We start from the raw sequence: 24983 nt of genomic DNA, 5'->3' as shown, positions 1-24983 counted from the left end.
CCGAGGGAACAGCGATTGTGAATAAGGTCACTTCTGCCACACGGAGAGCTAAACGAAAGGCAAGTGAGACTCACTAATTGAGCAGGGAACAGGTTGTCTGATGGAGAGATGATGGCTTTAAAAAGAAGAGCAGAATATCCTGAGAATTCACTTTCTTTTATGTAACTTTCTTCAAAGTTACATTGTTATATAGCGAGAGGGAGCCAGCAGGCAGGAAGTCTGAGCCTCTACCGGTCGGTGGAGCTGGTTTATTAGACAGAACTGTGGCAGAGTTGACAGATTCTCCTGACAGGAGGGGAGACGAGGCCTGAAGGCTGTCAACACTCCACCAGACCCCCCCTCAACCCACCCCCCAACCCCATTTGACCACATGGAACAAAACGTGCTTGTATTTCTGAGCCGGGGTGGAAAACGAAACAAATTGGTTGCAGCCCGAGTCTCACTTGCGGTGGGTCTAACAACCTGAATGCTGAGGGTAAATTGCTCGCCCGCGGAGCACCGGCTTTCTGATTTCACCGAGGACTCGTGTTTACCTCCAGTGAAGAGCTCGAGCCGAGGGAAGAACAGGAAGGGTTTTGTTGTCACATGAGATATTCCAGTTTCATATTCCAGCTGCGTTCCAAATATAATTCTCCGTATTTAATCGGACTCCCGAGAGGGTAGGAGGTTACAACCGGTGACCTCAGCTTCTCGGGGTTTATACAGAAACAGTTAGGGAGGGAGCCGGGGAGAGGATCTGACACAGAACCCCCCCCAGGGGTTCGGTCGGCTCATGGTTTCACATCGTGCCGGTTGTGTTTGTTTTTACAAAGTGCTTCGAGGGAAGATTTCTCCCGTTTTTCTAACAGTCACCGGAGAACCCGAGCCGGAGGAATGACAGCGGCAGTCAGAAATACATCCATTCTAATTGACTTCCTGGCCTTACAGCGGCATCTCACATTAATGATGGATAGAAGTGGGGAAACAAAGGGAAACTTTACCGTGTTCTGTTTATCTGATGAGCAGGAATTGGATTTCTGGAAACGTCGCTCTTTAGGTAACTTTTATGTAAACCCATCTATGTCTTAACTCATCATTAAATGTTCATAATACACTATTGAAATGTAAAAATGAGAGATAAATTAATGTATAAGAATAGATGCACATGCACTTGTTTTTAAATCAGAGTATTTAAATTAAAGACGTAGTTATAATAGCTTCCTGGGATTTAGTTATTAACATTAATCAATTCATTATGTGCAAATGCATACAAGTACAAACTATATGTAGGGTTTCAAAAAGTAATGTTTATTAATTGGATTAAAACCTGATATTAGCTGATAACACAATTAGTGATAATAAATCATCCAAAGACAATCTGAGCTCATGCAGAATGTTAATTAAACTGTTTCTAAAGGAAGTTCAAACTACAAAAGACATAATTATATGGCAAATAATTAAAAATATATGTTGTGTTAGCAACCATTCATTGACTCTTCCTATAGACACAGACTTGTGTGAAGGTGTTTCCCAAATTGCAAAATTATTCAATAAGGAACACGGAAGATAAAATTCACTGAAATCTGAAGTGATCGTACAGAAGTTCACATAAACCTGAACATTAAACTAAGAAAAAACCAAGCGACAGCCTTATTAAAGTTGAACATAACTACTCGAGTCTATCTATGAAAGAAAATCCCCCTCTCGCTGTCTCACGGTATCAGCAGCCGCGGAGGATGAAAGTGAATATGAGCCCAGATCACAGCAACTAAATGCAAATGCCTTTTTACCACACATTCCCCATAGTCCTTAACTTTTTAATCAATTAAAGTCCCTGCTCCATAAAATTAATGACTGGCTGTAGCTCTTCTGCCATGCAGACAGCGGCAGCTCCCTGAAGTCAAGAGCGATGAGATTTGACCTTCCACTTAATTAAAAACCAGCAAAATCTGGATCATCGGGTCCGACCGGTGCGGGCGGTGAGCTGATAGAGTACAGAGCGCCGACTCGGGGGAGCTCTGGGATGAGATGCTTTTGCCGCTGGCATTGTCATATTGAAATCAGGGAGTTTCTCTGTCCCTGCTTTGGGCCACATGAGAGCCCCCTCCCCCTCCCTGGATGTCCAGCCTTTTGAACCGGCACCATTACAAAGACACATTTCATAAAGTTTTAATGACCTTTTAGCTCAGCCCGATAGCAATTGCTATTATCCATTATCCAAACAAGTGACTGTCCCTGAGGAGACACTACACAGCATCGAGCTGCTGTTCCTTCTTTCAACCAGAGGCAATAATGCTCTGAAAAGATGAGGCAATTAATATAGGCGGGATAGTATAGGTGGATATGTGTTTTTGCATTTGGGAGTTACTAATAGACTCTTCATGAAGTCCCAGTTAACCCAAATCACAGTAAAAACCATTACAAACATACAATAATGAAGTATTTATATCTAACCAGGCAGATATTTAGTTTTTCATTGTTTAGCATTTGAAATATCTGTGACTGGAGTGAAATCCAGTCACAGATGCTCAAACTGTGGGAAACAAATCAACAGCAACATCTTTGTGCAGAAAAAAGAAACTTTTCAATTATTTAATAATCCAGTTTCTGTTGGATCGTCTCTTTACTGTGAAGTAGTTTCAATGAAAAGAGTTTTCGTAGCAAGGTCTGTGAATTGTCTGTAGAAATGGAAGAAATAGAATCGTATTGTAGCTGTAGAAACATTTTATAAATTCCATTTTTCAATTTGAACTCCACATATGAATTTACCTTCTTTGCACCGGTGTGGAAGCAGAATCTCACAGACAATCAGAGAAAATAAAACCAAATTTTAAGTAAAAATACATGATTTTTGGACCAAATTTTCCCCATTAAACATGAAAAAACTAACACTGGTATCATGAGCTCTAGAAAAAAAACATATCGTCATTCATTCTGCTCCTGGCTTCTAATCGGATATAGATATTAGTCCTGACTGATCTGGTTCAGACCAGATGGTGGCCTGCGATCGTGCACGTTACAAATGAAACAATGGCCGAGTCTCCACAGTGAAGGACGGCGAGGGTCCTGGATCTCCTGTGAGTTGATATTCCAGAGGAGAGACAGCTGCGGTGCCCCGGACCTCCTCCGCCGGCTGCTGCCTAACCTTTGCTTCTCCCGGCTGCCTGGCACCACGTTGACAGGCTCACTATGTCTAACACAGCTTTTCTTCCTCGTGACAGCTCCTCGCATCTCTGATCCGAGAGACAAGAGAGGTGCACGGAATTCGTTACACCAGGAGCTCAAAGAAGAGGAGGCTGAAGTGACGGGTGAGGGAAACTTTCATTTGCTAATTTTCAAGTCGAAACTCAACACTGACTTCCAGGGGAAAAAATAAAAGTCAGAGACGCAATAAATAAAGTTTTAAAGGTGAAATAGCAAAAAAAAAAACGTGAAAGACAGAATTAAAGGTAGGAAATGGAACTGCTGTTGAAAAATATAAATGAAAATAGTTGGATTATTAATATTTGATTTTCAAACTAGTATCTTTTTTCAGATTTTCTTGAATATCCTATGAGTCCACCCACCGATGTCTTCACCTCTTTGACTTTGACCTTTTCACGATGCCGTTGGCATGGACCAAACATTCTTGATTTACATATATGATAGTTTTAACTCGCAGAAAATCCAAATTACCCCTTTTTAAATTTATAAAGCCTTTTTATTTTTCACGGGAAATGTTAGTAGTAAAAGTACTGATGGCTGGATTCCATTTAGCTGCTTTAGATTTAGGGTCCTCGTCCTGTTAAGCTGACTCACTGTCACATTAAATGCTTCACTACCCACCTGTGTTTATGACAATGTCCTCAAGTGTAAAACGACTCTATAGGTCATTATTCCAGGCAGTTTATTATGAATCACACTTTTACTGTTAAGTGACATCCAGCGATCATTGGAGACAGTTTAGCTTATTTTTTGCTAAAGCACCAAAAATGGCACGTTTACATTAAAGTGACGATGACGTGTTGTTATAAGATGTTTTCAAACAGGTTCTGTTGAAGATCTCCTGAGAATTGAATCTGGACTTTCTCCAAAGTTTTCTCCTCTAAGACGCTTTCACAACAGCAACAGGATCCTTGGAGTTCAGTGCAGGGAGGAGGCTTGTTTCCAAATGACAGCATTGTTTAACCCTAACCACGAAACATGGGCTACGCTTTAATAAAATAATAATTCTGATATCCTGGCTATAATAACTGTTCCCACAGCCTTTGACTGACTATATTTCAATGCAGTAAGTCCATGAAAACAACTGATATGCTGCTAAAATAACTTTGTAACTAACTTCTTTCCAGTTTTAAAACTACACATCCCAATGTCTTTGACCTGAAAATCGTGACACCAGTGGTAATCAGGTCATATCTGCTCTATTTCTTGCATTTCTACTCCTTTGCTGCTGCTATACATCTCTTTATTTTGTCGTATAAAAGATTCAACTCAAGGCATCTGGCCGGTAGCAGAGTCTATACGCTGAGGAAGCCCCAGGACCAGGCCACATACCGACAAACGCCTGGTTGCTACCGCCTCTGTGTTATTCTGCTGCTGTGAAGATAAGGAGAAGATAACAACTCATACAAAATGGTCTCTGAACTGAGAATATAACTTCCTCCAAGATTGTGCCTGAGACCTGGGAATGTTTATGTCGACTGCAGGTCTTGAAAGTTTTATACAACGGCTGTGCGGTATTTAAAAAAAAACATAAAGCCGACTTTCTTTCTTTCTGTCTTTTTTCCCCCCATTAGAGATTTAACCCCTGCCTGGCCCTGTGAGCGATAAGACAAGCCCGACTCCCTCCTCCCGCTATCTCACCTCCACGAGTCGGCCGTGGTCGGGGGGGTAATGTGGCTCCTCGCTGTATAAATGCATACTGAGGTTTCCCCAAACTTTCCTTGACAAGACAGCTGGAGAGCGCTCACATATTCGGACCAGTGATGGTTCTGACAGATACGGAGAGATCAAGGCTGCTGAGGGGAACCTTTGGCCTTGCTGAAAATTTTAAGATGAATGTCAATGTGTTACCTGAAGAAACCGGAGTGCAGCGGGGGGGGGGGAGAGAGGATCGTTTGATTCCTCTACATGAGAGGAAGCACGGCTGTTATGCATGTGAGCGACAGCCACACCCGGAATAGAAGCAGGTGTTGGTCATGTTTGTTTGTTGTCCCCCCCCCCATGCCAACTGTGTGTGACAGCGTGATTTCTTTTGTTTTTGTGTTTGGAATAAATGATGCATTTTACAGCCTTCCGTGCTGTTATTGGCAGAATGAATGGGTCCGGTGCAGCGATATTTCAGCTCCAAATAAGTGACTCATTCTCCCGGTGTGACGGGAAGACGGAGGAGAGAAACACAAATGATTGACCACAAGCGAAGCCACACGTTCTGATGCAGTCACTGGCTCTGACCGTGGTTTCAGGCCAACAATCGCTTTGATATATGAAGAACAAAAGGTGTTTTACTCGGCAGGATTTAGAAAAGAAAACTAGAAAAAACGCCCCAGTTCCTCTACCAATTACCCGGTGAAGTAAAAGTCTCCATAGTTTTTATAGACGGACTCATTTGAGGTTAACTTGACCTTTGACCTAACCACTGAAATCTAATCAGTTAATCTTTGAGGCTTTTGATTCGCTTCAAAAGGCTCAAAATGTATTTTTTTGCCTTACATTTGTCATCTTTTCATCTCTAACTTATGATTATTGTTGCTGTTATTGTTAGAGTTATTATTAGTTTCTTGTTTTGTGAGTCCAAAGGCACATTTGTACCAAATTTAATGAAAAGATGTTCTTTAGAATATTGTGTTCACAATAGGCCGGATGGACAGACATCCTGTGAGTTTTATCTTTAACAGGCTTTGCTGCTGTGATGGTTTCTTTACGCCCTCAGTTCTCTCTCAAGAAACAAGAAAATCAATTAATCAATTCACTTCTTAGACGTCGGCACTGGCTTGATTTGTAAAAGCACTGAAGCCAAAGTACATTTTACATGTTGCTATGTTACAAACCTTTCAGACCTCTCATGTTGTCATTCAGTCGTCCACAGAGTAAAAACTGAATTTTACTTATTTTTACAAATCTATGATTTAAACCTCACCTTTCATTTACTCTAAGTTATGACTCATTAGTATTTTGCACTTTGCCCAGTGATTCAATTTCTCTTGTTTTAATCGTTTTATTTCTATTAGCATTTTCTGTGGGTGAGGGTTGAACTTATGAACTCCAGTATTTCTGAGATCCAGCTGCTGGATGCATATAAACTAACATACATGCATATACACTGATAGAAGTGCCGGGTCTCGCTTTGCCTGCTGGAAACTTTGATGTCAGGGAAACGTTCAGTCTTATCTGATCTGGTTTGCTTAACTTTGTTTACTTTTGGAGAAAAAAAAACTAAATTATTCATGTATATCTAATTAATAATATAGCTTGCATAATGCCGACTAAAAATAGAGTTAATGCAGCTGCAGCTCGGTAAAAGCAAAAAAACCCGTATGTTTGCTTTAATATGTAACCTGCCTTAATTAGAATTTTGAGCTTCAGAACTGTGAATTAAACTCAGTATCTCTCAAGTTCCATTAAACTTGTGCAATGCATCCTGGTTGTGTTTGGCAAACCGAGGCACGTTTGCAGGGGGAAAAGGGAAAATTAGAAGTTTTCCTTTTTCAGCAACGGGTGTTCATACTGGGACAAGGAATATCCAGCTTCTATAAGGAGTTTGAAAGAACTTGTGCACGTTGACTCCTCTGTCTCAGACGGCATTGAACTTTTCCTGGAGGAGAGTCACAGTCACCTCATTACACCGGGCTGTGTCCCCATGAAATTGAAGGGTCCGATTAGGCTTGTTTTTTCGTCGCTCTGTGCTGTGGCCAATTCCAGCCATTCTTCGGGGTGTAATGTAATACATCTCAGGCAAATTGTTTGCGTCCGCCCCATCGAAAAAATATAAAGCAGGCCCACCAGAGCTCCCTAAATTGTTGGAGAAATATTAGGGAACGGATCACAAGTTAATTCCCACCGCTCCAATTTTCCGCCGAGGCGAGATGAAATTTGAATTTGCAGGGGCTTGGACCACTGCCACCGAAAAGCCTGTGATTTGTTTCAATGACAGGGCCTATTATTGAGGTTGTGCATTGATGTCGGCATACAGTATGGTAATGTCTGCCCCTCCCCCCCCCCCCCCAGTCCCACCTCAGCCCCTCATCGTGGAGGGCCATCTCATTCATGTGATGTAAGCCTCTGAGACAAGGAGGAAGCCGTGAAGGAATCGGCAATGGGAAGACATATTAATATGGAAATCAGAGGCCGGCTGCACATTCTGCACCGTGTTTGTTTGTGTGTCTCTGTGTGTGTGTGTCTGTCTGTGTGTGTGAGTGTGTGTGTGTTTGTGCGCAGGAACATGCAAGTGCCTACTGCAGGCACTCGCCTTCTAAAGGATGAAGGGTGAATGTACAAATAAAAAAATGTTTTCTGAATAGTAGTGGTAACACTTTAATGTGGTAAGAACGAGACATGCTTTGCTACTGTATTAATCAGGTGAGGACACACACACACACACACACACACACACACACACACACACACACACACACACACACACACACACACACACACACACACACACTTATACACCATTGGAATGCAACAACAACCTTGTCCGCTCCACACAGTAAGGCTCCCTCGTACAATAGGTGTGTGGTGAAAGGACATGTTGATGCATTTACTATTCATGGCTGCTGCAGCTCCTCCAGAGACAGTTTATGTTGATGTACTTTCCCTGGCACCAATATATTATTTACAAAGAAAGCCCGAGCCCTTAATGAGCACTAATTAAACGCTGGAGACGGAGAGATGACTGGCAGAAAATATCGCAGCATGTGACAGACATCTGGCTGAAGATAAGTGAGCAGGCGTTGGCAGCGCCGGAGAGAAAGCGTCCGCTGGTAGCAGAGCAGCACCGGAGGCCGTGTGAACCTGCACTTGAACTTGACTTTCAAACTCTGTCAATCAAGCCGGCTACAGCTGTCATGGTTCACAGGGCACGGGCTGGGTGGGTTGTATGTGGGTTGTGTGCGCGTGTGTGTGTGAGTGTGTGTGTGTGTGTGTGTGTGTGTGTGTGTGTGTGTGTGTGTGTGTGTGTGTGTGTGTGTGTGTGTGTGTGTGTGTGTGTGTGTGTGTGCGTGTGTGTGGTTATGTGAGGGATGAGCCTGCGGTGTGTTGCCATTCAAAGAGGAGAAAAAGAAAGATTACAGTCCAATGTTTGCGAAAATTACTTAACTCGAATACATTTTTTTGTTTTTTACAAACTTTTAAACATATTCAACCTTTGGCAAATGAGTCTCAGCTGTCAATCATGACGTTACACCGCGTTTTTTTATAGCATCGAATAGACGTGAATATATTAGTGTTATAAGAGCTACTTAAAAATGATAGAAACCATATTTGAGAAAAAAACTATTTGACATGTTCATGTCCCATCTACTAACATGGAGGAGATAGGGTGAATAATGCAGCCAGCCACCGGGGGGGAAATCGAGATAATTCAGCTTCACTTTGAAGGAGCTGTCATGTCGTCCATCTTTATATAAAGTCGATGTCAATAACCGACAGAAACTTTAATTAACTGCTTTGTCAAGATGAGATCAGTTCAGCCGTCGGCAGAATAAAAGTAGATTGTACCAATAAAGCAAAGGATCGATTTTCAAAGTACTGTTATTGACGTGCAAAGCGCTGATTAGTTTGGGGCCTAAATACGTGTCTGATATGCTGCTCTGCTACGAAACCATCCAGAACTTCAGGATCAGGTTTGCTCTCCTTTCTGAGATGCAACTTTCAGTTTTTCATGCACCTCAGAACTGGAACAAACATCCAGAGAACCCAAGGTCTGCCCCTCTCTGCAATTTTAAATCTCAACACGTTTCTGTCTGCTGTTGCTTTTCCTGATGCCACTTAGAGATGTTACACTGTTCTACATCAGCTCGTCTCAAACTGTTTTAAATCTGCTGCATTTCCAACTGTTTTTTAAGAACTAAGAATCCACAACGACCTACAACATCCTTAATTTAAACACTTCTTTTTCAGTCCGTCCTCGTAAAAGTTAAAAGCCAGCGAGTCGGAGGGAGGGAGACACAAGCAGGGGGAGAGAGAGCCGTCTCTTCAGGATATTCAAATGTCATAAGTTTAAATGGAAACGTGCTGGCATATTACGCAGCAGATGATATGGTGTAACATCATTATTACTTTTCCTTGAATTTTTATGTGGGACCATGGCAGAGCTCCGGTGGTGGATGTCCTCGGGGTTCAGAGCTTCTGTCGGAGGTTCAGCGGAGCGCGGCGCCGTTATGCGAAGGCGCCACAAATTTAGACTCCTTCTTAAGTGTGAGATACAGTTGAAGTGGGTGATACGGCACTTTTATGAGCTCCGGATTCCCACCGGGAGAGAGGGAGATACAGAGTTTGTCTGTGGCTCCGGGGGAACCACTGGGGAGCATAAAATAACACTCAAATGTTTCATACTTTTTATCTACAACCTTTATTCCTTTGAATCCAAATTGCCTTTTGAATAATTCTCGTGCACCGGCTACCGGGAAGGTTTCGGGATAAAATGTGTTTTTTTGTTTTTTGAAATTTGCTTTTGTTAAAACATTTATCAGCAGAGACAGTCAGCGGGGAACCAAAACATCTCTCTGTTTAATTTCTATAGGCCTGCAGTCATGTTAATATTAGAAACACTGAACTCCTCATGTGTTTAAAAGGCAGAGTTTTTAGTTGGTAAAGAAGTGCGCCATGACCAAATGGTATTTTATGATCAAAAAGTTAAGACTATTATGGGGATACACACAAGTGGGATTCTCCTGGATATATATACACGTTAAATTAATTAATTCCAGCCTCAACATCTGTCTTTGCAAGCGCTGATCGGACCAGATGTTGGTTTCAACCTCTCAGGTCATAACGTAACATCAGGTGCAACTTGGATACTTGTGCATCACGATATTAAACCTTGTTGTACTGCTCCTTCTAGGTTTTACATTTACATCCACTTTTTAATTTTCATGTATTTACAAGGATAAGACACATTTATCCTCATTTCTGTAAATGTGCCAGTTTCAGCGAGATGACTAATTACCTCTGCCAATGTTTTCATGCCTCTCCAGTTTTTTTTGTAAGCAAGATACCAAACAAACATTTCCACAGAACTTGGTGAAAGAAAATCTAAATTTGGTGCAAATCCAGACTTTCTTTTTCTACATTTTCACCCATTTTCCGAGGGAGTAATTCATGGATCTTGATGAAACTGATTTCTCTGAGTTTGTGAGATTTCAAGCAACTTGATTGACTTCAAGGGGAAGGTTTGGCGGATGCATGCGCTCCACTAAGTGCCATTCTAGTTTCCAGCAAATGTGGCCAATACAGGTAATTCAAAGTTTTCCGACAATTTGGGGAAAAAAGGTTTTTTGAATAGCTGGAGGAAAAGTTGTGTGGAAATCCTGATCAGACGACAGGGAGGGTGTCGATCAAAGCAAGCAAGGACGTGATCTAATGAATGAGGCTGTCACACAAGACGCTCACACAGGTCCTATTATACGACGCCATCAATCATTACCGCAGCTCAGTGGAAAATGAAATAGTGCATTTACAGAAAAGACTCTCATCAAATGAGTTCATGCAGCGGGCCAACTGGAGTAGTTAGAGAGGCTAATGTATCGTCTGATGTCTGTCAACGTGTCCTTGAACACGTCTCTGAACTCAAATGAAATTCAGTTTCTGCTCGCAAGTAGATTTGCATTACATAACTGCACTTTACTTCTATTATGGTTTTGCAGCAACACAATTTACAGTGTGCCTCTCGTTTACCTGCACACACACAATCTCACACACCCATGACAGTAGAGGGGAAATGATTCACTAGAGGTCCAGTGACAGAATGGATGGGGATCAAACCACCAACTTAGTGATGAACCTTTACGAACCTTTATAATTGGTGCATCACTTTGTATGAGTCCACACTGGAAACAGCTGTGACTGGAAGCAAAGGATTTCAGGTTGTCTGTATGTGTGTCCTGTTCTTCTCAATAAAGCCTTGATTTAAAAAATCGAATTTGCATCAAACGATTATTACTCAAAGATGAATTGGCTTTATTATTGGGGTCAAATAAAACTCTAACATCCTTGACTCAAGAGTTCATATGCAAATGGTACTTAATAGAGGGGCTACCCATCCTACTTTTCACTCTCATATCTATTGGACAAAATTATAAGGTGATGACACTCATATCCAAAAGGTTAGAGGTCAGAGGTCAACTTCACTGTGACATCATAATGTTATGCAAAAAAAATGGAAATGAGAGGGAGAGCATGAGCAACTACAAACCTCCTGTTTGGTAGAGGCATAAAACCAGAAGAAGGTGATTCTAGTCTGAGAATTGCTTTATGAGAATTGCTTTATATGAATAAAGCGTTTAATAAATAAATTAAACGTGTGTAGTTTGTGTTTATTTATGAGCAGTGGTGGACATAAGATATTTATAGGACCAGGGGTCTTAAAGGGGGCCATTTACACTGGGGGGGTCAGACTCAGACACCTGATTCAGTAATATGCACATTCAAGTCATTCCTTGTTTACTGTTAGCTCTATATAAGCCAGTGGTGATCTTCTTTATTTTCTTTTATTGTGGTCTTGAGTTCTGTCTCTGAATTGAATTGAGATTATTCACAGTCCATGAAGGACGCAGCCATGTTGGAGAGTTTTTATTCTCTCTGTTACTTTGACAGAATGAATGAATACTGGGTAAAAGGGTGAAGTGAAAGTGGAGGAAACTCTGGGTTAAGAAAGAACCGGTGAAAGGTGAAAGAAAAAACATTGAGGATGACATAGGAGATGAGAGAAATAGCACATTAGCACTTTATGGATTAGCTGCCTCTCATTCCCAGGCCCTGCTGCACCTTCCAGATGTGCGGCTCTGACCGGGCAGACGGCCGGCAGCGGTCATGTCTTAATTAACGAGCAGACATCGGATCAATAAGTGAGGAACGATGGAGAAGGAGACGTGAAAGGTGGGACAGCCTGCACAGTTCAAGGTTTTTATTTCCTGTTGATGTGGAATAACGTAAGAAATCAATGTCGCCCGCCGCACACACTCTCCACTCTCGACTCCGGAGAAGTGGAAAAACACAATCCCCCTTTCTTGCCTTTTCCTTATGTCTCTTTTTCTCCTCAACTTTTTTTTATCATACACGATTTCTGCAGAGGGAGATTTGTCGTGGTATCTTTTAGAATAATGTGATTCTCAGCCTTGTAAAGCCCGTTTTTATAAACTTGTGTTCCGTGACGATGCTTACATTATTAAGAGGAATCCATTCGGAGTCCTTTTATATTGTCTTGTGCAGCGTCTGAGGCTACACAGGATTTATCTGTGAGTGGAATTTTATTTACTTTTTATTGGTGTGTGCGCACGGGCTCCCTCAAATGGCCTCGGGCGCTTTAAGTTTGGGATTTCTCGCAACGACTTCCGAGAGTGTGCGGATAATGAGCGTCCTTCATTAAAGTTGTGTGTGCACTCACAGTATAACACAGAAACTGCAGATTACTTTTTATCATTTCTGAAATATAAATGTTAAAAAAAGGCAGAAACAGTTCTTTGTGAAGATTTCATTTGGCATTTATGCAGCGTGCGGGCATCCATTCAGAGCCCAGACGTCCATGAACATATCCTCGGGATACCTGACATTGCAAATATTCAGCTGTGTGTGTGTGTGTGTGTGTGTGTGTGGGTGTGTGTGAGTGTGTGTGTGAGAAAGAGAAGAAGTTTATCAGCCTTTATGGAGTATTCTCGGACAGGATGGCCATTCTGCGATAAGGCTTTCACATTTGGTCGTAGCCAGGAGGCTGCTCAGGCTGCTCAGGCTGGGGTGGGAGCTCCAATCAGCCCCCCCCCCTCACACCCCACCCATCTTCATCATTCTCTTTCAAATGAGTTACTTATCCACCTCTGGACAGAAATCGCATGTTTATTTTCTTTTCTTTCTCACTGCAAACTTTTGGTGGAAAATTGAATTTGAAGCCCAGGGGCAGGATGGAAAATTGGGCAAAATAGCTTATTCCCCCCCCCCCCCCCCCCGCACACACAACCTTTTGCTACTCTTCCTAATAAATGGCAAAATAAGGAGACGCCGGTCTGTGCCGGTTGGCGGGTCTGGCAATTTTGGAACTCAATTCGTGTTTACAGTATGCTCAGCATGTTGGGAGAGTGTGTCTGACTGCTCAGCATGTTTCTCTGACCCTTATGACGAACATGTGATGAAAGACATCGTCAAATGTTTGTAGCTGCTGTCAAAAACACTGGAGAGAAATCTGAGTTATTTAAAGAAACACTTGCTAACAAAGGCAACCTCGTAGATTAAACTTGTAATTTCCACTTGTCATGAAACAGGGCCAAGCTAAATTTGGAACCAGTGCCTGGCAATTCTGAATGTCTCCATGTTTCACTGATGTGTCCCCGATGATTACCATTTAATCAGCTGCAAATGCTCTTAATTACAAGATTAGTCTCATACCAATTAGCCAACATGCTAATGGTTCTAATCTGCCATTGAAGTCGGCTGAATTCTAATTAGGGACTGACTGTTTCAATTCACCTAGGGGCCCATCTGATGGGTCATTACCGACCTAGTTATCCTCGTATAAACCAACGGCAGCGAGCAGCCCGGGTCCCGTTTGGCGAGCAGCTGTAGCGGCTTTACGAGCGTCGCGTGGGCCGTTTCCATGCGTCATGAAACGACAATGTTTCCGTTCCCTGGAAATCGCAGAGGCATCCCGATGACTCACTGGAAGCATTACGCACTGCAAAACTGCGAGCTGTGTTAATGGTACGTGCACCGGAAATCTTTATCCTACTGAAAACGAGGGCTTTAAAATTGGAAAAATGATAGAACCATGACCTTGTGCCGCGAGTGGAGAGGGAGGAGAATCTAATATTCAAACGAGTCAGTTTCAATTTGCTCTTTTTAGAGCTCAAGTTAGTATTTAAAAGGGGGCTGCAGTGACAAACCCACAGAGATTTATAAGTCAAATCTACATTTTCCCTCAGGTCATTGCGGAGTTGGTGAAATTGAGGTATTCAAGCTACAAAGTCAGGTTTTTCTCCCCTCAAGAGTTGGTGGAGACCAAACACGAGTTGAAAGAAGAGTGGAAAATGGCCTGAAAGAAAACAATGCTGGTTCTGCTGGTTGTCTAGTGGGATAAGTGGTTATTTTCTAACAAGTCACCCATGAGGAGTCAATAAAACCACTGCTCACAGGTCCCCGCCCACTCTCTAAGTAATCTCAGGGTCTGACCATGTTTTGTGTCTTATACTTAGTGTAGAACTTCGTTACTACACACTTTCCACCTGGAAACACCAAATTCCTGGGTTAGGCAAAAGGAGGAGGACATTGAAGGCTCTTCATTTCTGCCTTTTTAAAACCAGTTCTCATTTTGGCTACTTCTCATACAGTTATACTTCCTCATTAAATCGACCCGTAGAGTTATATTCATTCATATGTTCATATTTAGTCCGCAGCAGTAAAATCATGCTGCTCATTTATGGTGTTTTTCTAAAACCAGCCCAGCCGTCCGAGGTAGAATGATTTAATCAAATACACAAAAATAAGGTATGGGTGAATATCTTGTCACAGCAAAGGGAAGGTTGGTGTATCCCTGGGGGGGTCAACCATATGCCACGGAAGAGCAGCAGTCTGTCATTTGTACTCATCACCTCAGCAGGTGATTCCACGGAGTTCTTCCTCTCCCCTCGAGGGGAAGCTAAACACTGTGTGGTGTCTTTGTTTGCAATACAAACACTGCAGACTGTTGGCTCTCCGTGGCACAAAGTCAGCCAATCCCGGGCCTGTTCTTTACTGATGCCGTGTGATATTTATTGTTCCTCAAATTCCGTCAATCTGTTTTTATTGTATAAATATCAATCGCGCTTTAGTCAACGTTGGAGAGAAGGAGGGAGATTGCTATGTGCCGCCTCATCGCAGAGCTCCTGCTGTTTGAAGACGTTTTTGAGGGGAACATTCACCTGGAAAAAGGCCAGTTTTAGCAGCTCTGCAGTCAGTGAAAGAAGATGAAAGTGGGCCATTAAGGTACTGGTGAAACATTAAGGGAATTGGAGGAACACGATTCTTGCAGTTTTCGTCCCATGAGTTGGCAATTTAAACATTTTTGAAAGCTTGAAAGCAGCAACAGAACTTGAATAATTCTAATGGGTAAAGTAAAAGGCTCTTACCTGCCCTGCACCTTGATGTCAGAGATGGCGTAGAAGTATCGGGACAGGTTGTTCTCATCTATCATGGTGGCTCCACTGGCTGGCTTCAGCAGCTTAATCCTCAGATCGGTGATGGTGAAGAAGTCACGCAGGTTCTTGGTGGTATCCAGTTGGCCGTACAGAGACGCCATGTTGTGTAGCCGAGGGCCGGCGAACAGGGCAAAGCGGTCCTTGATTTCAAAGCGCACCGTCTTGTCGTTCTTCCACACGTAGCCTCGGGAGTAGTCCTCAGTGCAGATGATATCCAGCAGGGTGCGCTGGGTGAGGTCACTCACTGTCTTGGGTTCCATGGTGAACGCGTCCAGGCAGTCGGTGGCGTAGAACTGGTACGGGGTCCAGGTCCGGCCGTAGTCCAGCGACTTCTCCAGGACCATCTGCTCCGGTCGGCCGGACTCGAAGGTCAGGACGATGTCATCCGTCAGCTCAACGGTCTTGTTCCATGACAGCGTGATGTTGACCTGCAGGGGCTTTGGGTATTTCTTCCAGGAGGTGGATTGCCAGAAGGTGGTGGGGTTGCGACCCTCAAAGTCAAACATCAACTCAGGAGGGTGAGCCAGCTCCTCGGTGGCAGCGTCACATTCATTGTTGCACATGTAAGGGTTTTCCTATTGAAAAAGACACATATACATACAGGTTAGTAAAACTGAGTAGTTCAAATGGTTCAATTTGGGGTCAAGAGACAATATAACATTGAGATATTCATGATATTCCAGTTCATTGTGGTATTTTATATTTAAAACCATCATAAAAAAATTACTTAAAATATTAGGAACCGTATGTTTTTGTTTTCCTGTTGTTTTTCATATGAGAAATGGATCAAGATGACAATTATCATTCTGCTTCTATTCAAAAGTTCCTGTAACAAATCAAGAAATGTACTTGAGTTGATCCAAAAAAAAAAGAAACAAATAACGGTAGCGTAATTATCCCTCATTTTGTGTTAGACTTGAGTTTCTCGTTCACCAGGTAACTGAATTCACTAATTAACTCTCCAGAAAATGTGATTTGATCAGAAATTTGATCCAAATGATAGTGATCAAGACTCGGGTGGAAAATATATGAAATTTGAATGGAAACACTGAGTTCAAGCTGTTTTTGTAGTTCCAGGACAAGAAGTTAAGCAGCTGAAATGTGAAAAGGGTTAGTTAAATATTTAATTCTGAATTAAATATTGAAACCCTTGTTTGTCAATACACAAAGTCCCGCCCTCGCGATCCCAAACACTCAAGCATCTCTCGGGTCGGCTGTTTGGCCTTGAGAGGTTATTTACTTTCCCACCGCCTTGCTGACTCTCCTTCCTGTTGTGACTCCACCACCGCACCTTCTCACACATTCCGGCCGATGTTCAAGCCACGCTGGCCCATGAGGCTGCAGAAGACAGTGACCCTCTCATTACCATGACACCGTGGATCCCGTGCTCTCGCTCGGCGCGTTCCGCTCTGCACCGCCACCCAAATTGCCGGCGTAATTGATATTCCTGTGTGGTATTTCAGCTGAGATGGGAGTGGAATCCTGATGAGTGTTTCTTATGAAACACACAAAGGGACATGCATATTTCATGGGCCCGTGTCTGCTCTGTAGGATAGACATCCACAGAGTCTGGGTGTTTGTGCGAGCATGTTTGTGGGAGGAGAAAGAGGAGCTCTTGATGTGCTGGTGTTTGTTTGCGAGAGGGGTAGAGAGCTGTGAATGTGTTTGCCTGTTTGTGTGTGTGTGTGTGTGTGTGTGTGTGAGTGTGTGTGTGTGAGAGGGAGAGAGAGGGAGGGAGGGAGTGAATGGAAAAGAGAGACGGGGCTGAAACAGAGCCAGCGAGCGCTAAACACACTCCAATTGACATTCCTCTCACCTCTGCTCCAGGAACAATGAGGTTAAGTGCTGATGAGATTCAGATCAACTGTAAAGCGGTTCAATAATCAGCAATCATCCGACATTCTACACGCAAAATTATCTAAAGGTGAGAACTGGGCTATCTGCAACATTAGCCGCTCGCATCTCCAGTATCGCGGCGCATTCGACCCAGACTGCCACTTTGTCGGGGGGGGGGGGAGATCTCCGGCAGGAATACTGATAAGCAGACGCCATTACATTTTATTTGAAAAGAAAAGCTGCTTTTTTTTAGTCTTTTCGAGTAGGGCTCCGACATTTTTTACACATCCAAAGATATTTTTTCCTCCACTTGATGCTTTTATCTTCCTCTCAGGGAGATGGATTGTGTGACTTCCCTGTTTTTTTAGATACAGATCTCCGCACTCCATCTTATTTCCTGTGGGGGCGGCGATACGCTATCTGAAACCTGCTCCTCGGCCCGGAGCGATAACCCACGCGATGAGGTAGAACAAGACTGAGGGATTGTGGGTCACTAGGCCTGCTATGGCTGACTCAAAGGAGCGGTGCATGATCCAATTAGGAGGGTAATAAGGGTTATGCCGCTAAGACAGAGCGAGAAAGAGAGAGAGAGAGAGAGAATAAGAGCGAGTGGGAGGGAGAGAGAATGCAAATGACGAGGCCGTTTTTTTCTCGCTATGTCTCGCTTTTTTAAAAGGGAGATCTTAGTTGCAGAGCGCACACACACACACACACACACACACACACACACACACACACACACACACACACACACACACACACACACACACACACACGAACAGCTTGGAAACAGAAAGCCAGAGATGTGAGAGGGGGAGTTAAGGGGTAATAGGGAGGATGGCGTCCGCCTCGGTTAAGCAACAGGGACACTAAATTGTACTTGTGTCAACTATTTAACAATGATGTGTGCTGGAGCTTGTTATATTCTCCCTCTTGTGCTCGAACAGCCTTGGAGGTTCGAGCCTTGACAGTGCAGGGCGAGCGAGGGAGAGAGAGAGAGAGAGGAGAGTGATTTCCCCCGTTGTCATGCAAGAGTGTGATCTTTGTTTCATTTGTTTTTCGCGGTGAGGTCCAGGGAGCAGCGGGCGGCCCTACAGAATCGAAGCCTTATTCTCCGACGATATAAAGAACTCCGACCGCCGCATTCCGTGGCTAATGAGAAAAACAATTTCCCCGGCCGAGCAGTGAGAGTAAACAGGAGCTTTGAGGAGAGGAATCTTCGCTTCATGCCCACAGCCTAAGAAGTGTTCGGAGACCAGTGGGGAAGAAGTCATAAATTCAATCCATAATCATTCTCTCGGTGCCTGCCTCGAAAAATCCAAGCCTCCGGGGAACAGATCATTCTCACCGAGCAGCCGGCTCACACATGGGCGCCGGCCGGCTGACCCCCCCCCCCCCCATCGTTAATAACACTCAATAATGCGAAGGCAGTTTTCCAATCGAACATTAACTGACATGTACGGTATTTACTCTCTCATAGCAAACCCCCCCCCCCCCCGCTGCCATACTGGAATGCTTTCATACAGCCCGGCGGAGGTGAAATGATGGAGAAAGGTCGAGACCCTTTCATCGGATTTCCTGCGGTGGTTATTTAACAACAAAAACAGAGCCTTATGAAGATCAATACCTTCTGTGGTCATTTAAGACCCAGGGCTTCAGTACGACGCCGGGGGGGGGAATCTATTGAAGAACAATAAGACCTCTCAGCTTGATCCCTTACCTGTGATCAGGGATGTGGGATAGTGAAGCGGTCGGCAGAGAATTCCAGAGAGAAAAGAGTTCTGTACCAAAATTTGATATTGACCGATTCAAATATTTAACCTGCCCTTTAAAAAATACTGCTGCCATGAAAGTATCAGTCCTAGGTTTTGTACAAACCACAATTATAACATGTTAAAAATTACAGAAAGAAAAATAGTTGTGTTTACTCAATTGTAGTATCGGAGTTTTGATATTTATACATTTACTGTGAACGCTTGTGTTATATATCACACAATTAAAACCCTAATTATATATTTACTGGGATATTTCAGGATTATGCAATAATGACTAATTTTACCTATTTGTAGAGGGGTTGAGAATCATGTCCCTCCAAAGAACCCTTAAAATCTTGGTGTGGATCCAAATCCGGGGGTGTATCGAAGATTTTTCTCGTTCTTTTACATTGCAAAATCATTTTTTTCTTAACAACATTGATAAGATGAAGCTAGAAACATAGAAACTGAGCAATGTTGGCGCTTCCCAGGCAATGAGGGTCTAAAGACTGGTGAGCTGCCCTGTGGGAGTTGTGGGATTCAGCTGTCTGGGACCTGGTCCCACACTCAGGGCTAAAAGTCAGGATTTCCCAGCCTCTGCTGCTCCAGTTTTGAAAATCTTTTGGAGAATCTGTCTTAAACAAAATCCCCCAGTTTGTGCAAGAGGAATACGAAATCATTGAATTAGCATTTAAAAATTAATATATAATATATACTTGAACAGCACCGGAGGCCCAACAGTCCCCCTTAAATTCAAGTTGCAACTAATTGCACACACTCATAGATATCAGTCCCAAGAATATGTCTGATTTTATTTCATCGCTCTTTCTTCCAATGTTACAGAAAGTTTGTGGATCCACTCGTTTTCTGGAGGAAAATGTAAAAGTTCTCTCTTGGATCTTGTCCCATTCTTCCACTAAAGAAAAACATTCTTCAGTAACAGCGGAGAAACTTAACCTCCATGAAATAAGATTGTCAACACAAGTTATTTCCTACTCCTTATAGAAAACTGTTACGTGCAAGTCATTCCAGTGCTCAGCAAGTGTAACCTTGACAATCTCTTATTGGTATTGCTGACATGACTTTTGCCACCATGGCTGCCGTGTAACCAAGCCCAGCCGGTTTCTGTCAATGCCATATGATCCGTCCGGGGGCACTGGCTTAGTGCAGGAGGCCCGAGCAGCAAGTCTGCGGCTGGTCGCAGCTAATGATGTCCTGATCTCTGCAGCCTATAAGGTCAATCCAATATCAGGGTGTCGTACTCAGTAGGAGAGCAGGAGAACAAGGACGACAGAGACGGAGCGAGAGAGAGAGAGAGAGAGAGAGGAAAGAGAGAGAAAGAGAGAGAGAGAGACTTGAGCTGGGTATGTGAATCCAAATGTCATTCAGCGGAATATAAAGCAATCTGGACACCCGGCTCTTCACATCATCACAGAGGCTCCGGGGATATTTATATGTAAATTGATGGTTTTGTTCAATAGTTCCTAGAGTTTCAGTTATAGGAATCAATGAGCCATGACTCAACACGCAGCTCGACACAGAATGTATGGATGTCGACAACAGTTGAATAAATAAAATCTTTGAAGATTATCGACATAAAAAGACATAAAAGACGCAGTAATAATAAATATTTTCTCACCTAAATGGGCTGCACTGACAACACCATCATAGCAAATGTGAAAACACACACAATCCATCCATGCAAACACCAAACAGCCACCTACACACACACACACACAGACACACATCCAAGATGGTGTGAGGCAGGTGTTTATGTGACTGACATATGGCCTGTGAGATTGACTAAGCACAACCCACTGTTGATGTGCCTTTTGACACAGGAGGTGGCTCGGCAGATAAATCCTCCGGCCAATGACAGCTGCTGCTGAAGGATGGGAGTAGGCAAAACCGACCAATCAGTTCGGCTGACAGATTTCTGGAGTTGAGCTCAGATCACAGACGGTCCTGCACCAGCCATCTTTTTCTTAATTCGAGCTAGTTATCGTTAACGGCAAAAAACATAATCTGGTCGCAATCAAGTTTCCTTCAAAAGATGTCAATGTCATAGTTAAGTTGTGTGTGTCTATAATTGTAAATTCTACCAGACAAGGCTGTTTTGAGACATCTTCGCTCGATAAATGATTCTAAATTAATGTGGCTCGACTTGAATAATGGTCCCCTTTTCAAGAAAAATAAGAAATATGGTGCTATCAGTCTCCGAACAGTCCTGGGAGAAAGTTACGATGTTTATTTTGGGTATAAACAGAGCGAGCAGCATATAAATAAAATCATAAATCCCACAGATCAGTCTGAAGACACGACACTGGAAGGGCATAATAATGATATTTATAAAACACAGCCTGTCAGTTAGTTGCTGCAATTATAGTATTTAATAATTCAAACTGCGGGACAGTAAGATAATCACTCATTTAGTTGTGATTAGTGTTTTTTTTATATTTATTTGCCATCGTTTACACCAAACCTCCCACTGAGATAAATGCAGCACATGCAAACATACAATAAATACTTATTATAGATGGATGAGTTGTTAGAGAAATAACGACAGAGCAGAGGTTGATAATGAAGATCGTGATCTGGATAATAATGAAGATGAATACAACCATCATCATGGCAGTTTCTGTAAATATAGAACTTCATAACTTTTATGCTGTATTGATTTCATTTCAATTTGTTTTACCTATGGAGCGTATGTGTTCATCACCATCTGTCTGTTTGTGAACAAGATAAGGCAATAACAACAGGATGGATCACCATGATACTTGGTGGACGGATTAAGGATGGATCGGGGAATAATTCATAACATTTTGGTGCAGAACCGCTATCGGGGGATCCTATTTTGGTGTTCTACTTATTTAGAAAACTAAATAATAGATAGTATATTCAATTTTTAAATTTTTGTTGATTTCTCAGGGAATCATTTATAGAGATTATGAATAATAATCCAGTATGTTGTGGGGAGTGATATTTATGAGTGTGTTTGATTTGATGCAAATCAAAATCAAAATCCAGATCTGTTGGGCCTTGGTGGAGGTTTTCAAATTTTAATTCAACTTTCAGGAAATATGATTTTGAAGAAACAGGAAGATTGTCTTTGAAGGATAATCCCAGTTCAGTTTGACTCTGGTTTAACAATTGGTAATAATTTAATCGCTGTTCTTACCAGACTTTATTCTGAGTGCAATGAAAACATTGAGTATACATTGATTCCCCTGTTAATACTGTAATATTCCATATATATATTTCTTACTGTACAGATCTTATTTATTTACATTTTCACTTTAATATGCACAATACTCTGCACTTTTACTGCCTTTTTTGCACTTCTGGTTAATGCTAAACTGCATTTCGTTGTATAAGTACTTGTACTGTGCAATGACAATAAAGTTGAATCTAAATCTAAAAAAATTAACAAAGTTGGAGAGGGCGAAAAACCAATAGGGCTCGGGACAATGACAAAGACTAAAGTTTTTCCAAAAGAGCCAAACCACTTCATTTCAACGTCCTGATGCACGTTAATCCCTTGATGTTAAAGACCTCAAGCAATTACACAAAGTCAAAGTTGGTCTATTTATTGTAATAGAGTGTTCAGGTAATTCTATTAACCTCCATTTTCTCTTTTAAAGAAGTTTAGTTAAACTCACTTCACTTCTTTGTCCTTTGGATTTTGTTAAGGGCTACATTATTATTACTGTTACGTGTACTTTGCATTTTTGGTGAAGCTCCAATGTTAAACACACAGCAATATAGCATTTTTGGTTCTGTGACCTGTGTGTACTTTGCTGGATTTGTGCTGAGCCCTCAGTAGCCTGCTCGCTGTGGAGCCTCTGTGGATGTGAGAGAAATCTCTCCCACTGGAACTGAGGTGTTGCTGGATTAATCAGCCCATCATCCTGCTCGGCCTTGCACCTTCTTACCTGCCACATGGCACCTGCAGACCTGTCGCTGGCCCAAACCCCCCCGCTATCACACCTCCGGATGGCTATGCTCATACACGGCGTGCACCGGAGGAGGAGGAGGAGGAGGAGGAGGAGGAGGAGGAGGAGGAGGAGGAGGAGGAGGAGGAGGAGGAGGAGGAGGAGGAGGAGGAGGAGGAGGAGGAGGAGGAGGAGGAGGAGGAGGAGGAGGAGGACAAAATGACAGCTAGGTGATATCACTTGGCTGTGATGCAGTGTTTGGGGAGTTAATCCCTGACATCCAAAATGAGGATGATCCGAGCTGAAGCGCCACTTGACCAAATCACAAGAGGCCCATCATGGAGCACCATACAATTCTCAACTTTCAGTCGGTGTGGAGGGCAGGCTCTCTCCTCCCTGCTCTCACATGATACCTTGATAAAACCGAGGATGATACGTTTGTGGTGATACACAGGCGACAGGCCCAAAAGGATGATATCAAAGGAGATCTGGGTCTGAGTTCTGAAGGAGGGATTGGTCAAGTGTATAGCGAACGCCGAGGCTGGCTGCCGATCCTTTCAGCTCCGTATAAACCCTGACGGAGGAGACAGCTGAGATGAGCCATGGTGAGATATTGGGAGAGTCAGAGCTTTGGCAGAAACTCGATAGAGCTTTAATAACCTGCAGTCGGGGCCAGAGTGGCTCACAAGAGAGCCGGGCTTTTCATTCTCCTGACCTTCAAGGGAATGAAGGACGCTGGGATGGCACGTCTGACCTGTGAGTGCTCCATGTTATCATCAGGTTGGAGGGGTTATGAATGTCACAGATCTGATAACAGATAATGGCAATTCAATATCAAGGAAAATCATCGTACATGATACCCTGATGATCTCCTTTTTAAAAACCTATTATGTGAGGTTTTAATCCATTTATAAATCCCATGTACTGTCATTCTAGGTTAGCACAGGTTTATATTCATTTCTGTACATTTACTCAAATGTGCTTGAGTAATGTAATCCAGAGATTGCTCACCTGGGGGTCCAAAGATAATTTCTAGGGGGTGTTAAGATGACTTTAATAAAAATAAATTACATTTATTCCATTGTAGCCTGTTAAGCAGCGGGTGAGAATCGCCTAAAATGCCTGTCTGAGGAGTACCGAAAGTAAATTGAAAGCTGTAACCATTTGGAGTACATGCATGATCTTGGTCTCTTTTGAAAGGTAACATTCGGAACTCCCCCCCCCCCAACAGTCAGAATCAGTCTACTGACATTGAGTAACAGCAGTTGGAACACAGTGAAGTAGAAGGTTTTTATTTCCGCCTGAATATATGTTAAACAGATGCCTGCAGATGACTCTAGCTTGGACTTATGAGCTGGAAAACACACTGGGACCCTAGCATGAAGCCTTGACTAGCCGTGGTTCAAATTTGATAACAATACCACAGAAAACTGCCTGTGCGCTGAGATTACGCAACAGCTGACTGTGGCTATTCTTTGATGTAATAGTGTGTTTTGGATTGATTATGTTACTGGATTGGATCATCTGGACCTTTGGCAATGTACCAAGACTGTTTACGTTGGAATGTTAGCGATCTGTGGATTAATATGATGCTTCTTAGGTGAGTGACGTCGACTTTGTGATTGCGTGGTTTTTTTGAGACGTTAATTGTACCGGCTGTGGTGATCGGATCTTGAAATGGTTTAGATCAGTCGAATCGGAAGAATCTTAGCTTTCTAATATGTTGTATCAGTACCTAGCCATACGAGGCAGTTCTGTAGATAACAATGTTTGAGGCTTATCTGTAAAACAGCCTGCCCACGACACGGTGCTGCTTAACAGGTTATCTGGCTGCAGCTCTTCTTCTTCAGCGCTCCAGAGTTGCAAATCGCACAGAAGTGGACACAAACAGTCGCTGCTTAGAAATTAATAAACGGAATTCTTAATTTTGTAGTTAAAGAGATAAAACTTCCACGGACATGAGCGAGTTCCTTTGAACGAGTCTGAACTCGGCAAACGCAATGAGAGACGGTTGCATCAGGTGGTCGAGGGGAACAGCACGCCAGCCGGGTGCAAGGGTGACGGCTGCAGCTCGCTATCGACCCAGATGTCTGATCAAAACAAAAACACAAACT

General features: G+C 42.9%; 1 protein-coding gene across 1 annotated transcript in view; it reads right to left on the bottom strand.

Annotated features, from left to right (window-relative positions):
- The window catches only part of LOC133018264 (netrin-G1-like), a 53878-nt gene that overhangs the window by 14601 nt on the left and 14294 nt on the right, over nucleotides 1-24983 (bottom strand). The window contains exon 2 of the mRNA XM_061084585.1: nucleotides 15276-15919. Coding sequence (XP_060940568.1) covers nucleotides 15276-15919 — 644 coding nt within the window. The remainder of the gene's footprint in view (nucleotides 1-15275; nucleotides 15920-24983) is intronic.

The sequence above is a fragment of the Limanda limanda genome, chromosome 13 (genome assembly GCF_963576545.1).
Source record: "Limanda limanda chromosome 13, fLimLim1.1, whole genome shotgun sequence".
NCBI classification, from domain to species: Eukaryota; Metazoa; Chordata; class Actinopteri; order Pleuronectiformes; family Pleuronectidae; genus Limanda; species Limanda limanda.
Note: the sequence above shows the minus strand (reverse complement) of the source record. Positions and strands in the feature narration are given on the sequence as shown.